Genomic DNA, 15,932 nt, shown 5'->3' on the forward strand with positions numbered 1-15,932 from the left:
TTAGGCAAGCTGCACTCTTTTGGTCTCAGCTCCCTGTCTTCAATAAGGGAATAATATAATAGGCATCCACATATCCATTTGCCAGCTTGGCAGTGGCTAGTGCCCCCAGCCCTCTGACAAGCAGGATGCCCAGCACCACAAAGATCCTCTTCCTAGATTTCTAGTGCCATTTTTTAGAAGGTAAGAAACTGCAGGAATCCCTTTTGAGAAATAGGAGAGGGCTCCCACTGTTTCTTAGCCTTTTCATATCCCAGTGCAAATAAGCGAAGACCCACATTTGATTGATTGTTAAATTTATATACCACCTTTCATTAAAACAACCCCAAGGCAGTTTACAGCAAAACTGAAAAACAAGATTGTAAAAAAGACACAATTAAAACATTAAGCTAAAAAATAAAACAAATCAGATTAAAAATTTAAAACACAGCATAAAAAACAGTACAAAATACAAAAAGCAGCAGCAGAGACAATCGTATAAAAACCTGGGTAAAAAGCTAGGATTTAACATGCTTTCTAAAAGCTGTGATGGAGGAGCGAATAGCCACCGGGAGAGCATTCTAGAGTCTGGAGGCAGCAACAGAGAAGGCCCTGTCCCGCGTGCACGACAACCAAACCTCCCTCATTGTCGGCACCCGGAGCAGAGCCCCCTCAGATGATCTCATCAAGCAGGCAGCAACCCTTGGGAGCAGGCGGTCCCTCAGGTATCCCGGGCCCAAACTGGGCTACCAAACTTATCTCCTAAGCCCTCTGCCTATCTGCCAAAAAAGGATCAGTGAAGAAAGGGGGTTGGTGGTTATCACAGATAATGGCTGGTTAGTGAACTAATCTTAAATTTGTGGATGCCTGATAATAGTATACTTTATAGATTTTCTGCAAGGATTTCTAGGGCAGTTCACACAATCAACATTAAGGTAGGAGAATCCAACCCTAACTCAGGAGCTGGGTACGCTTCCAGTTTTCAGTCATGTTAGATGAAAACAGGGTTGAAGGTGGGGAACTTGATCATCAGCCAAGCCTCAGCTGAGTAGAATGATTTTCCTGCCCAAAGTGTTCAGAAACTTGGGATAGAATCCGGGTAAAGCACACTCTTCCTACCTGGCTGGGGATTGACTGATGATCAAGCTCCCCACCTCCGACCCTGTTTTTATCTAATAAATGATCGAAATTTGGGATCACATGTAGCTTCCAAATTAGGGTAGGAGGCTTCTCTTACCCTAATGCTAATCATGTGAACTCCCCTAATATATGTGAAGAGCTGTGGCAGTAGACCTTATTCACACATTATCTTGATTGTACACAGCACAGTCTGTGTACAGTGTACACATTATGTTCAGTGCATGCATGGTAGTACACTTCCTATCTTTAGTTTGAATTTGAGGGGGCTTGTATGGTTCACTTTAAAAATGAAAGCATGTACAGTCATTCGTACACAAATTTTCACCTGTGTATAGACACATTTATACACACACAACCTAATGTCTGAATAAGGTTAGTCTAAAGTTTCATAAAAGGTGAGCTTTGTACCAGATTGTCTGGTTTATGCACATCTGTTCTGTTATCCTGCATATTTCAGCTGGGTTTCATTCCCTTTAAAAAAAATAATAATAAATGAAAAATTTCTCAGCTCTGAAACACCTGTATCTTCAGGGAGGTTTTATAAAGAGAAAGCCCTTACTTTTTGTTTGTGGAAAGAAAAATCCTACATCAAATATGTTCCCTTGTAACAAAACTTATGCAAAGAGTGCTTAGCAATCTGGGGCCTCTTGGAACATTTGTAATTTTTCTTTTCTTTTTTTAAAGTTATTTTTTAGTAGGATATTAACACACAGGTAGTGAAATTTAGGACAAAAATTTAAGAAATCAGTTCATAAGCCGTCTGCTTTATTTTTGTACCTTGGTAGTTGTTTTTAATACAGAGGCGTGCCGGAGGCCCCCTAGACAATAAAAAGTATATATGGCCATCAGACATTCTGTTCCAGTTGAGCTCCCACTTTATTTTTATTGTTAGATTTTTATACTGCCTTTCATTAAAACAATCTCAAGGTTGCTTACAAAACATTTAAAACAATATAAAACAATAAAATAGTTACAGAATCAAAATATTAAATTGGAATATAAATATACTTAACTAATTAAACATATACAATGAAATAATAAAAAACAGTAGCAGCAACAAAAAACAATCCTATCAAATTCTGGGCAAACAGCCAAGATTTCACTTGCTTTCTGAAAACTGTGATGGAGACTGAGGAGTGAATGTCCACTGGCAAGGTTTGGGGCAATAACTGAGAAGGCCCTGTCCCACATGCACAGCAGCTGAGCCTTTCGTTGTTGGCACAAGGAGATAAGCCCCCTCCTATAAACTTGTCAAGCGGGCAGAAACCCTTGGGAGCAGGCAGTCCTTAAGATATCCAGGGCCCAAACCTTTAAGGGCTTTAGAGCAGTGTTTCTCAAACTTTTTGGAGTCAAGGACCGCTAAATTCTTCGTGCAGAGTTTCAAGGACCGCTACATTCTTCATGCGCAGTTTCCCGGACCAGCAGTTAGTAAAGGGGTTTCAAGTCTGTCTATCTATCTATCTGACTTCTATACTGCCCAAAACTTGCATCTCTGGGCTGTTTAGAATGAAAATAATATAAGCATTAAAATAATTAAATTTGGAATCTTTTGCAAACATGGAGTATTAGGGGTTCTTAACCTTGGGTCCCTCACTCAGTTAAACTCCCATAACCCCCAACAACAATGGCATTTGGCCATTATGGCTGGGGATTATGGGAGTAGAAGTCCACCAACGTCTGGGTACCCAAGGTTGAGAACCCCTGAATCTAAAAGCCTGGGTGAACAAATTTGTCTCCAGTATGTCTTCAGTATGTGCGGGGTGGTGGTGGAGGTGCTTCTGATTACTCAGTGGAGAGGGGATGTTGGGCCATTAGAAAAATTCAAAAGCTACATGGGGCCAATGAAAACAACATACAAGCAAGCCCCACTGATGCAAGAGGGAAACAGCGTTCCCTCTCAAGGCGCCTCGACCACAACAGGCAGCTGGGTTTCAATCAACCAACCTTTGGCTGCAAACAATGAGCATGCAAGAACCAGCAGCCCTTCAAGTGGCGCCCACTGCCATACCTTTTCCTCCATGCCCCCGCACCGCATACAGTTTGAAGCTGTAAAGATAGGGAATAAGATAGCTGTAGGAAGATCTCAGCAGCACGTGGAGGCAAGGCACAAGAAGGGTCCCATGCCTCTGTGATACTCTTCCTCTTCCGTGCCATGTGCAAAATTGAGGAAGTGAGTGCCTTGATTTCAGTTGGGGGGGGGTTGACTCCCAGTCAGGGACCGGCACTCAACCCTTCGGGGACCGGCAGCGGTCCAGGGACCGGTGGTTGAGAAACACTGCTTTAGAGGACAAAACCAGTGTATTGAATTGGACCCAGAAACAAATTTGTAGCCAGTGCAATTTTGTTATCTGCACATTTGTTTGCATTTGAACTTTCAGCTAAGTTGAAGCAAACTTGGAATAAAATTACCCCACCCCACCCCCTTTGTTGTGGTTGCTGGTATTGTGTATATGAAATGACTTTAGGCCTGTTGTAAGTTGGTAACCGCCCCCATCCCCCACCCTCCGGACTCCACCCACTATAAACTGCAGCTAAAGGGTTGCATAGTTCAAAAATCCCCATGAACAATTCCCTCACCATTAAAAAAAAAAAAAGAACATTGTACCCAGGAATAAAGTTAAGAGACATGTGCCAAGTGCAAGAGGGTCCAGTGGTGCTGCAGATGATGTTTTTCTACACATTTGTATAACACAGGAATATAGAAAGGCTGCAAGAATTTTATTGCTTTGTACTCTTATAAAGCACCTTTGTCCACTCTGCCAGAAAACATGTTCTTTTGGGCAATGTCTTTTTGACATTAGTCTCTCTAGGGAAATAAAGTAATTTTGTCCAAATGAAATAGTATATAATCAGAGTTCTATATTCCATTGTAAATAATGTTAGCAGTAACAAACTGTAGTCTGCCAAGTAAAACCAAGATTCTGAAATAAATCTCTCTGGTTTCTGAAACACTATAATTAGTGCAAAAAACTTAACCTACACAGTACAGAAAATGTAGCTTTCACGATACTCCTTAAAATGTGCAGCCCTTGCTTATGCAAAGACAGAAAACTAACTGCCTAAATCTTCAAACCTTTTCACATGGTGATGCTTGCTTGTGATGTGGGGCAGAGGGGATAAATAAATGTGATCTTATTGGTGCACAGTAACCAGGAGAAGATCACCTTGGGGCTAGTTTTATTATAGAAAATTTCTGGTGCTGAAAAAGTGAAATCTATTGCACTAATAGAGGTTACCTTGTTCAAACAAGGTGTCGCTTCTTTGTTCGGCAACTTGCTTCCTTTCTGGACCTGAACCTTTTTATTAGTTCTCCCCTTACTGCTACTCTTCCAGTTTTACTTTTTTCTGCACAGATGAAAATTCCCAACTAGTATGTTGTGGCTTTAGGAAGACTAGCTGTTGATTTTCCTCAATATCTAAGAGTGCTGGTTTCTCCCATTTCCAATATGGGCTTTTCTGATCCTAGGGATAGGGTGCTCAGGATGGATTTGGGTGATGAACTGAAAACTCTGTTCTGCCATGGGCAGTGGGTGACTGTGAGCAACTTCCCAAGTAGGAATGATGATGGCCAGCCTTGCAGGAGTGCTGGATATATTATAAAGGGCCTCATTCAAATCACTTGGGTCCCTTGTTAATCTATTTTCTGTCTCTACCAATAACCTTGATCTTCCAATGCAATATTTTTTTCTTATTGTATAATGTAGTAGGTGGCATTACATATTGTTTGGGAGGGCCAGATACGTTTATGAGAATCATGTTGTGCAGACTGTACTGCTTCAAGCTGCAGATGCAGGTGAATTTGGAAAGCTGCTCCATTAACTCCCTAGATGTACAAAACTAGAGTGTAAGGAAAAAGAATACATCCAAACTTTGTTCCTGATATGCTGTGTTTTTTTTATGGTGGGGGGATTTTTCATGGAGAGTTTTCAACTATGCAACCCTTTACCTGCAGTTTAAAGTGGGCAGAGTCCAGAAAAAGGGGAAACAAAACACTTATCACCAGATACATTCCATTTTATGGAAATGTGTATGTTGGCTCTTATATGAGCCATTGGTGTGTTGGGGGCTGGATGACTCTCTGAGGGCTTGAGCCTTAGGCATGTGCCTATCAAGCTCCCTCTTGTGTTAAGTTATTTTGATACATTGGAAGTTCAGACTGTCTCTTCAGTAGTGTGTTACCCAATACAATGTTTGGCATACATAAAGCAGACACTAAAAATAATTCATTTTTTGAGATGCAGGCACGGGCAAGATTGCACTGCAGGAGGTTGTGCACAGTAACCAGCTTAAAATATAGGCTGTTAAAGTTTAAAGTAGGGGTGAAAAACCAAACTCTAACATCTGTTACATATTCTGTATATAAATTATTTTTACAAGGTTTAGAATTCTTGTTTTCTTAATTCTTTCTATTCAGATTTCAAACATGGTTGTACATGCAGAATTAAAAAAGTATACCTGAGATGTTTAATTTTTTGATATTTAAAGATGGAAGTGACTAGAAAATGTGGTATAACAGAGGAGATATTCTCTACTTTAAAAAAAGGCAATGAATGTTGCTTTTAACACTTGATTTCTCGCCATTTCATGAACAGAATATGGGTATTCCTCTTATTTTATCTTCCTCATAATATAGTAGTGTGCATATCTATGGTGATTTTTGCTAAACTATCGCAAAATATTTTGCAGTCAAATATTACAGTGGCAGTACTGAAGTAGGTGCTATGATTATATCCTTCACTGTAGCACTAGCAATAATGCAGTAATGAGCTTTGCAGATGCAAGAGAGAAGAAACAAAATAGAAAAACTTCTGTAGAGGGCTGTAGACAAGAATTAATAATATTGTTTGGAAACTGTAACATAAGCCCTTAAATTACAGAGGTTGCAAAAGCTGTATTTTCAGACAAAAGTGACTTGCCATCTTTTTGGGTTAGGTGTATGACCAATGATGGAATAGAAATTGTACGAATGAATTGCCTACCTACATTTTGTTTGCATCAGGAGGATAAAAAACACCATACTGTGCCACTGTTTGCGTGTGGGAATTCACCTTAAGGAAAAGCGGGGTGGGGGTGTGGGTTCAGGATGAAAGGAATAGTCTTCTATTCTTTAGAGGACTGTATTCAACAAGTTTAAACTCAGGTTAAATATGAAGGTTCATTGCATGAAAATCAACATTTAATCTATCTTTTGAAGTTGGTGATCAATGGATTTCAGGTGCTCTACAGTAGTGGCTGCCAGCGAACAGGGCTGGGTGCAGCATGCAAAGCAGTTAAAGATGTTTTTGTTAAGTAGTCATATTCCAAATGCTAAAAGAAGCCTTCCCACCCCCTGTGCACACTTGTCTGAAAGTAAACCCTACTGAATGTAGGGAGATTTATTTCATGTAGCCACGCAGCTCAGTTCTGTGCATGTTAGCTGAGGGCCGTTTTTTCTCTTTTTAGGAAGTGCTTCCATATTAGTGTGATCTGAAACAGCATATACAATGGGTAGCAGGTGCACAGGAGACTAGACCTGTACTAGACCCTACGACAGGCCTGCACAACTCAAATGACCTGGTGGGCCGAAACCAACCGTGACTTGGTTCATGGGGGCTGAGGTAAATTCTTAGGGTGCTGATTATTAGAGTAACACTTAATATCAATCAATCAATCAATCAAATTAAAGTGAAATTAATTAAAAATGATTTAATCAAAATTTAACTTTTGACGTTCTGGCCAGCCAAGATTAATTTAAATTAATATGAAGTAAGTTGAATTAAAATTCATTTTAATAATATAAATATTATACAATCTGTACAAAATAAAATGCATTGTTCTTTCTATCCACCTCTGCCAAATCATCACACGTAACATGGAACACTTTTAAGGGGGAAAAAAATATTAGAAGCTCTTCTCATAATTTTGGAAAAGAAGGGAGAAGGGGAAAGAAAGATGGAAAGGATGGGGCAGGAGGCTTGGCTTGAGAGAGAGAGAGAGAGAGAGAGAGAGGCAAAGGTCCTTGAGCAGTAGGAACGACCATCGCTACAGGCCCTGAGTCGCTATGGGAGCTGCCGCCGCCGCCTGGAGGAGAGGGAAGAAGGACCACCCCTGGCTCACCCCAGCCCCCCACAGCCATCCCGTGGCCACGCAGCAGCAGAAATTCAAAGAAAAATTAACCTTTCCTTGGCCTCCTCGTTGCACACCCAGCAGGCCTTCTCGGCACCTCGTTCACTGCTGCTTTCTCCACCCGCCCGCTTGTCTGTCCCACCACCTCCTCTCTCCAGCATGGCCCTTTCGTTGTTGCCTTTCTGGGCTGCTGGCACTGAGAGCCCGTACGGCTTGACGGCAGATGGCTCCACAAGGTTTCCTCCCGTGGCTTCTTCCTTCCCTGCGTGGCCTCCAGTGCGGGTTGCCGCCTCCCACCACCATTTTCTTCCCCCATTTACCCCCGGAAGCAGCTATGGAAATCTCGCCTCTGGTGATCTCATTCCGGCCCTTCTCACAGCCCTTCTTGCGAGATTTCTGGCCCTTCATGCGAGATTTCCGCCATACATTTAGAAAGAATGGCAGACACGCCCGAGAAATCATTATGTAGGTTTGGGTCAGGAGGGTGGGAGGTGGGCGAGTGGGCAGTTGGGGGACAAGCAGAATGGCCCCATGGGCCAAGAAAAAAGGCCTCACGGGCTGCATGCGGCCCGCAGGCCGTATGTTGTGCAGGCCTGCCCTACGTAGATAGACGACTGTATTCCCTCCTCTCCTCTTCCTCATGTTCTCTGTATGATTGGCTGAGATTGCCCTCTGCACAATATTGTCTGTTTACCAAATTGTATAAAACTTCGTCTCCATCATCACACTTTTTCTTGCCATTTTTGACAAGTAGATTTTTCTTGCTAATTTGGGAGTCACTGAGCAAGAATAAACTTTTTAAAAAGCAAATAAGCACTTTAGAAGAAAACAGTTTATCTTGGCTCTGACTGCGCCTCCCATGTATCCTATCAGAACAGTCTTTTCTCCTGATTCTTGCTTCCATCAAAATATATGTCAGTTATTTCTGCCACCATCCTGAGGCCTGCTTCCCTTCTCTACTTGCAAAATAGCACTTGTCATTCAGGGGCTGTTGGAGTGTGGTGGATGGCTGCTCAACAGCTTTTAGAACTCCTTTCCAACTTGGAGAACTATTCATATCCAAGCATCTTTGAACAGTTGTTTTGTCTTTGTTTTGTTTGGGCTTGCTTTGTGGTGATTGAGGTCAAGACATTGTATCCTGTAAATCCTGAAGATTTTCTGATAGCTTCATCAGGGATGCACTCTAACAAGGAATTGGCTATCTAAGTATTGTGGAAATATACCCACCCAAATCCCCTGCAGTTTTAAGTGGAAAGCTGGGCCAATGTCTTTGGTATAAATGATGATGGTTCTGAACAGGCAGTTAATAGTTGTGGGCATGTATTTTCAGTTATCCTCAAGGTATAATATCTGGTATTGTGTGCATCCTCTGCATCCTGCCTCTTTCTCTCTTTTGGCATTTTGAGCATGAAGGAGCTGCATTTTTCCACAGGAAGAGATTGAGCAAGTGTGCGAGGGACTTGCTGGATGGTAACCACTTGTTAGAGTACTCATACCACAGACAATCCTGCCCACCCAATTCTGGATAGCATTTGTCCAACAGACCATCAAGAGTTGTTTCTGGTGATTGTACAGATGTTACTCAGTTTAAATGTTATTCCTTGAAGCTATAATTCTGCTGAAGGGCATACTGCATTTTCCCAACACTCAAAACTGATGTTTTGCTGCACTTTTCAGCACAGATTATGTGGGTAATGTTCTCTTAATTTCAAAAACAATGAAAGTGGGGAGGAATAGTCAGGTATGGAGTTCCAGAAAACATTTGTGGCATACGAATAACACATTGTGATCATAACAGAATCCAGTTTGCAGGGTGGATTTGATTTAAATCGAACTGATTTAAATCACGATTTAAATCACTAGCAGGGTGGATAAAAATCAATGATTTTTTTAAAAAAATAAAAAAATAAAAAATCGGATTTTTTTGATTTAAATCGGATTTTTTTAATTTAAATCCGATTTTTTTGATTTTTTTAAAAAAATCATTGATTTTTATCCACCCTGCTAGTGATTTAAATCGTGATTTAAATCAGTTTGATTTAAATCAAATCCACCCTGCCAGTTTGAGAACTGTGCATTCAGTTCTTATGCACAGGGCTGGCTTGTGATCAGCACAAATTTCTAACGTAATTGATGTGTGATGAATTTGTGGACTGACTTATGTTAGTGGACAAATGAATATGGATTAAGCAGCCATGAGCCAGACTTATTCACAGTCTCCCATTCTGTCTAGTTTTAGCCTTCCAAAGGCTTCATGCCAAGATATAGGTGGTGTGCCATAAGTTGTGCTCTCCCCTTGCCTCTCGGGGGTAAGTGGGACTATGTTGAAGGGGTGTAGGGCCTGATGGCTGTTATTGAGACCTGGGTTGATTCTCCATATTCTCTAGAATTTCAATCTTTCTTCAGAAAGCTTTCCAACCAGCCTCTTGATTGCTTTGTTGTTGGCAATTGTTCTGCGACCTTGGCGCTGGGTACTGAACACCTGTAAAAGGGAAAGCCTTCAGGTCAGCAATCTTATACTTTTTCTCTGAGTGACTTTCTTGTTTAAGCTTATCTACATTTCCCTAAACATACATGATCTGTTCTGGATCTGAGGGTGTGTGGATATGGCAGGCCTTGGCAAATTTTATTTGGATTGGAGAACCAGCCCAAAAATTTAGGAGCCAACAGACACTTGAGAAAATTACTGGATTTAGTTTGATGTATTATTTTATTTAACATATTTATATTTTGCCCAAAATGCAAGTTTCTGGGCGGTTTACAACAATACAATAAAAACAACAAATAAAAAGGTTAAAACATTACAGAAATTTAAAACAATGTTAAAACTATTAAAAACCATCAAACTATTAAAACAGTATCTAATTAAAAGCCTGGGTGAACAAATGTGTCTTGACTGCTAGTTATGGATGTTATGCAAGGGATGGCAGTAAATGGGCTTTACAAGAAATATGCTTAGAACAGAAGCAGGGCTGCCTGGGACAAATAAAGATTTTATTAAATAACTCTGTCTCTGAATATTCTAGTGTAGGTGCCATGGTTAAACTCCCAGATGCCATGGTTACCTGACACCTGGGATTTGTCAAGCCCTGGAATATGGTATAGCAGAGTGTGGAAATATCTGTAAGCTCTGTAAGTATGTAAGGCTGTAGGAACCTTAAATGGCTTCCCAAAATAAATGCTACATCAGAGAAAGACTTTGTCTTCAGCAGAGCATGCATGGTGACAAACCTCTCGTCTGCCTGTGAGGTTTGTAATACAACCAGATGATTTAAATCTTCCATGTTGGCTTCAGGTATATATTTGCTGTAAAAATGTGTATTTTTCCTTAACCTTGAAATTGTATGTAGATAGTTTTACCCCTCTCCTCCTTAAAGGGAAAGTAAACAGTCCTTTTTTGTCAGTACAGATAGGGATTGGCAGAAATGTCTTATTTAAAAGAAAGGAAATTGAGAAATTGCATATGCTTTTGTCTCATGTTGTGTGATTCATGTTGCATAATTACTATGCAGTTAACATCAATACATACTGAAGAGCAAATCAAACTTCCTTAAGACTTTTGCAAGGAAAGCCAAGTGTCTCTGTTATCTGTTCCAGTTCAACCTTTATATCTTGTCTCAGAGACATGTGAGATGGCATCTCAGATGAATGCAGTATGTGTATCAGTTGAGTTTGTTCTGTATTCACATTTTATAGGCTAGGGAACCAGTGGGATAATTTCTGTTCTTCATTGGTTTAAGCATTTCTTATCAAATCTGAGTACCTGTGTTGCAGGAAGGGAGGAGTAGGTAGCCAATAGTTGGCAAGGTAGGGTTTCTCTTTGCCCCTAGCATGTTAACGATGGCATTCAGTCAGTTGAAAGTACAGTTGCTACCACATTTGGCTGGCAGTGCATTTTGTGAAGAACCTGCTCTCATGTACATGACTACACATGCCCCACCCTGAGGTGAGATGTGCCAACTGTCCCTGCAAATTCCCCTTCAAATATTTCAAAATCAATGCCAGCCAAATGTGGAAGTGGTTGTGATTTGGCTGCTGCTGTTGCTTTTGTAACTTCCAAAGCTACAAGGCTCCGTAGGGATGCCTCTGCCCTTCAGACTGTTGGTCTTAGGTTAATTGTCTTGGTGTTCCTAAAGAAATTCTAAGGCTGCAACCCTATGCAAGTTCACTTGGAAGGAAACCACCTGCTTCTGAGTAAACATGCATAGGATCATTTGTAGCCTTGAGAGTATTGTGAATTCTGTATGAAATAATCACTACTATTCCTTAATACTACGTGGTAGTCTGCAGCATGAAGTCTTTTTACAAGCCAGGATCACAATTGGATAAAGAATGTGGTACAGTAGATATTTAAACATATGAGTTCTAGTTAAGCTGAAAAGTGAAAATAATGGAACATGTTCTGGATTGCCAAATGAGAGGCAATTGTGCATATTCAAGCCCTGAGCATTGCAACCAAATTGAATGAATTTGAGTTCCAAGATTCATAGGACATGTATAGTTGGTTAACACTTGATAAAATTTAGACTGCTGTACAGTGTTGCAAAGAAATTTCATTGGCTACTGTATTTTTACTGTGAGTGAATTGGAAACTCTGAAGCCTCTGCATGAATAAATCTGTCACTGCTGGTCTACTCTGCTTATTTTTGTGGGACCTAATTGACAAGGTTTTGGATCTCAACCCTGCATGCATTTAGGAGTCTGAACATCAGCTGGAGCTACAAACTTCTTGCTGGGGAGCCAAAAATTGATTAGTACATTCAGCAGCTGTTGTGAGAACTTGTGGAATTGCTGCCGAGGACTTGAAGTGACAAATAATTTGGCAGAGAACAGCTTTGTGTTAGATTATGCTAGAAAGTTGCTGGACTAGGTAGATCCTGAAGGGAATTTTGCTATTTGCAGCAATAAGTGCCCTCTTCTGGAACACAGATATTCCATTTAGTTAAATACATTAGTGTTACTGCTGTACTATATGGGAAACAGCCTGATTGCTTTACAGATATATGTTATCTAAGTGAAGACAACATGAATGATTAGCATGGTTATTATACTGTTTAGTGTGGTTGGGAAAGTGGGGGACTGTAGGATGCTTGGCTGCTGACCTATTCTAAAAGAAACAGGATTTCTTTAAAAAAACACCCAAAAACACAGCTGTGCAATTTTTGAAGATAGCTCTTTCTCTTATGTAAATATGCATCTTGTATGATGTTAAGTTTGTCAACTTGTTAAAGAATGTTTAGATTAATCATATGCCTTTTAAATACAATTTAAAATAATTTATTTACCAGAACCTTGTTATAGCTGGGTTTTAAAGATAAGAACATAAGAAAGAACATAAGAACAGCCCTGCTGGATCAGGCTCAAGGCCCATCTAGTCCAGCATCCTGTTTTGCACAGTGGCCCACCAGATGCCGCTGGAAGCCACAGGCAGGAGTTGAGGGCATGCCCTCTCTCCTGCCATTGCTCCCCTGCAACTGGTACTCAGAGGCACACCCTTGAGGCTGGAGGTGGCCCACAGCCCTCTGACTAGTAGCCATTGATAGACCTCTCCTCCATGAAGTCATCCAAACCCCTCTTAAAGCCATCCAGGTTGTTGGCCGTCACCACATCCTGTGGCAGAGAGTTCCACAAGTGGATCATGCGTTGTTTGAAAAAGTACTTCCGTTTGTTGGTCCTAGACCTCCTGGCAATCAATTTCATGGAGTGACCCCTGGTTCTAGTGTTGTGTGAGAGGGAAAAGAATCTCTCTCTCTCCACTTTCTCCACGCCATGCATGATTTTATATACCTCTATCATGTCTCCCCGCAGTCGTCTTTTTTCTAAACTAAAAAGCCCCAGGTGTTGTAGTCTTGCCTCGTAAGAAAGGTGCTCTAGGCCCCTGATCATCTTGGTTGCCCTCTTCTGTACCTTCTCCAGTTCAACAATGTCCTTTTTAAGATGTGGTGACCAGAATTGTACGCATTTAAGATATTAAAGGAAGCATCAGTTTGCTTACCACTAAATAGGCATAAACTAGGCTGTCTTAATTTTTTTTTTGCATGCCATTACTGAACAGTAATGCACCAAAATCAGCAAGGTCAACAAATATGTGTGCCCTTAACTCACTACTCAAAAAATGAAAATTGGTTGCAGTTTTACTCACTGAAATCTACTTGGTTGATTTACTAGTTAAAGTTTGTACCCCAATATGATAGACTTTTGCAAAAAAAGTAAAATGCATAAAATATTAATATGGCAGTTGGTGGACCTCCTGAACATCTGCAGTGAAAGTGTGGCCTTAGCTATAAGCATATGCATGTATTTTGCAACGAGCTGAAAAGCAGTGGTTCTGATTTGTGAGATGCAAATAAACCCTGGATGAGTGGGATATAACTTTTTGTGGGCTTGCAAGGCTGCTGTAGCATGAGATTCTGTAGTATTTTCTAGGAGCTTGCAATACTGGGCTCTTGAGCAAGGATGTTCTCTAGCACTGGGAATGCAGCAGAACAGACCTTGCTTTGTACATAAGTTGATTTCATACACTGAGTACATGGAACTTCAAGGACCATCTTGAGGCATCTTAAAAGGTGGAAGAGGCCATATGGGGAAATATAGCTTTATACAGTTAAGAGGAAAATGTTTGGCCATATGGTGGAGTAGATTTGGAAGAGTGCCAGTAAGCCTGGCATTCAAAGAATGGTTCATAAGCACTAATTTAATTAATTAATTAATTAAACTTCTGTACCGCCCAAACTTTCATCTCTGGGCGGTTAACATAAAAACAATTAAAACACATATACAAAGTTTAAACAATGCAACAATCTAAAATCAGTCATAAAATTAAAACAGACAATTTTAAAAATCTGAGAAAGCTTGGGTGAAAAGATGGGTTTTAGATGTTTTTTAAAAATTGCCAGAGATGGGGAGGATCTAATAAAATCAGCTCTCTGACTCCTAATGGAGCTTGGGGCAAAGGAAAAAAGACTGTTGGGACTATTGAATAGAATATTGAAGGCAGTAGATATATGAAGGCATTGACTGTGTGTGAGAAAAACTATATTCTGAAGGGTGGTGGGTGTGGGTGTGGGTGTGTGGTGCCATGATGGGGGAGAATGAAGGGGTTCCCTTGTCTGTGTTAGCTGTCCAATTGGTGAGCATGCACACGTGTGTACACACACACACACACACACACACACACACACCTCACCCTTTGTATAGGTGTGGCTTTGTTTTGTTTTTTAAAAGCTTTCTCTTGATTTCAATTGTCACTTTTTTGAGCACATGAAGTGGCTAGAATGAAACTTTGAAAGTAAATGTATTTTTTCAGGCTTTACTTAGCAGCCGCGAAGGTTACAATTTTGCTGTCTTTTTGAAAACAATAACTGAAAGTTCAGATTCTCAGGATGCCATAGATGATTCCAGATGCTGTGCTGAAAGCAGCACAGATGTCTATGCTGCCTAAGTTTTCAGAGTGGTTAGTGGATGCAGAATGCAACAAAGGCCTGTGCACCCACAACCACAGTCCTCAGAAATAAAATCTGTGTATACTGTGAGCCAGTATGCTGTAGTTAACATTGTTGGGAAAGAATAATAAAGAATTGTGAATATGTAGAATTCAGCCCCGACCACTGGAAATTCTGCTTATTCCCCTTCATTCATCTGTCGATAAACAATGCCAAAGCCTTGAAGCCTAGAATTTTGCTTTATTTTAAATCCTTATGGTGTCAAGTACTAGATAACATGTTCCCATGTCAAATTTCTGGAAGTTGTACAGTGTTCAGGCATCACTTCTCCAATTAAGAAAGTGAAAGACATTGCTACCTTATTGATACTTTATTTTTCCCCTCTTCCATAGCTTCTCCCCTCTTGCTGTTTGCTAACCGAAGAGATGTTAGACTGGTGGATGCTGGAGGAGTGAAGATGGAGTCAACAGTTGTAGTCAGTGGCTTAGAAGATGCTGCTGCAGTTGACTTCCTGTATTCACAGGGTGTCGTTTACTGGACAGATGTGAGTGAAGAAGCCATCAAGCAGACTTACTTTAACCAAACTGGGAATGTGGCACAGAACATCATTGTTTCAGGTCTAGTTTCTCCAGATGGTTTGGCATGCGACTGGATTGGGAAAAAACTGTACTGGACAGACTCTGAAACAAATCGAATAGAAGTTGCTAATCTCAATGGAACATCTAGGAAGGTTCTCTTTTGGCAAGACCTTGACCAGCCTCGAGCAATAGCCCTGGATCCAGCGCATGGGTAAACATTTTCTTTTTCTTTTTGGGTAATGTTTTACTTTGGTTTGCAGGTTCATGGTAGTTCTGTTCAGCTTTCTTGCCTTGGTGTGTGTGGGTGTACACACACACACACACACACACACACACACACACACACACACACACTTCAAATCATGCTTTCTCAAGGTATTTTTCTCTGAACATATGTTTAGACTTAAATAAAATGTGGGAAGGGATAAGTATGCCATACTAAAGTGCCAAGGAAAACTTTAAATCAATCTCATTTTTCAAGTTTAGTTTTCTCTAAAACCTGACATTGTACATCCAAATTCTGCAACTTACATGGCCAGTTTAAAGCTGCTTGAGGAAATTGTATGTTTAAAGACATGGTAAGGTCCTGTATATACATCTTGGGATGTGTGGGTTCTTGAACTCTGTCTTTGAATAAAGAAAGATCAAATGGCTTGAGACGCAGACTTCTCTTCAAAGCACTAGTAGGTAA

At 40.6% G+C, this 15,932-nt stretch overlaps 1 protein-coding gene across 2 annotated transcripts in view; it reads left to right on the forward strand.

Annotated features, from left to right (window-relative positions):
• Positions 1–15,932, forward strand: part of LRP5 (LDL receptor related protein 5) — a 222,312-nt gene that overhangs the window by 28,953 nt on the left and 177,427 nt on the right. For both annotated transcript variants that reach the window (XM_053261771.1, XM_053261780.1), the window contains exon 2: positions 15,056–15,452. In XM_053261771.1, the coding sequence (XP_053117746.1) occupies positions 15,056–15,452 (397 nt within the window). The remainder of the gene's footprint in view (positions 1–15,055; positions 15,453–15,932) is intronic.

This window comes from Hemicordylus capensis, chromosome 1, assembly GCF_027244095.1.
Source record: "Hemicordylus capensis ecotype Gifberg chromosome 1, rHemCap1.1.pri, whole genome shotgun sequence".
Taxonomy (NCBI): domain Eukaryota; kingdom Metazoa; phylum Chordata; class Lepidosauria; order Squamata; family Cordylidae; genus Hemicordylus; species Hemicordylus capensis.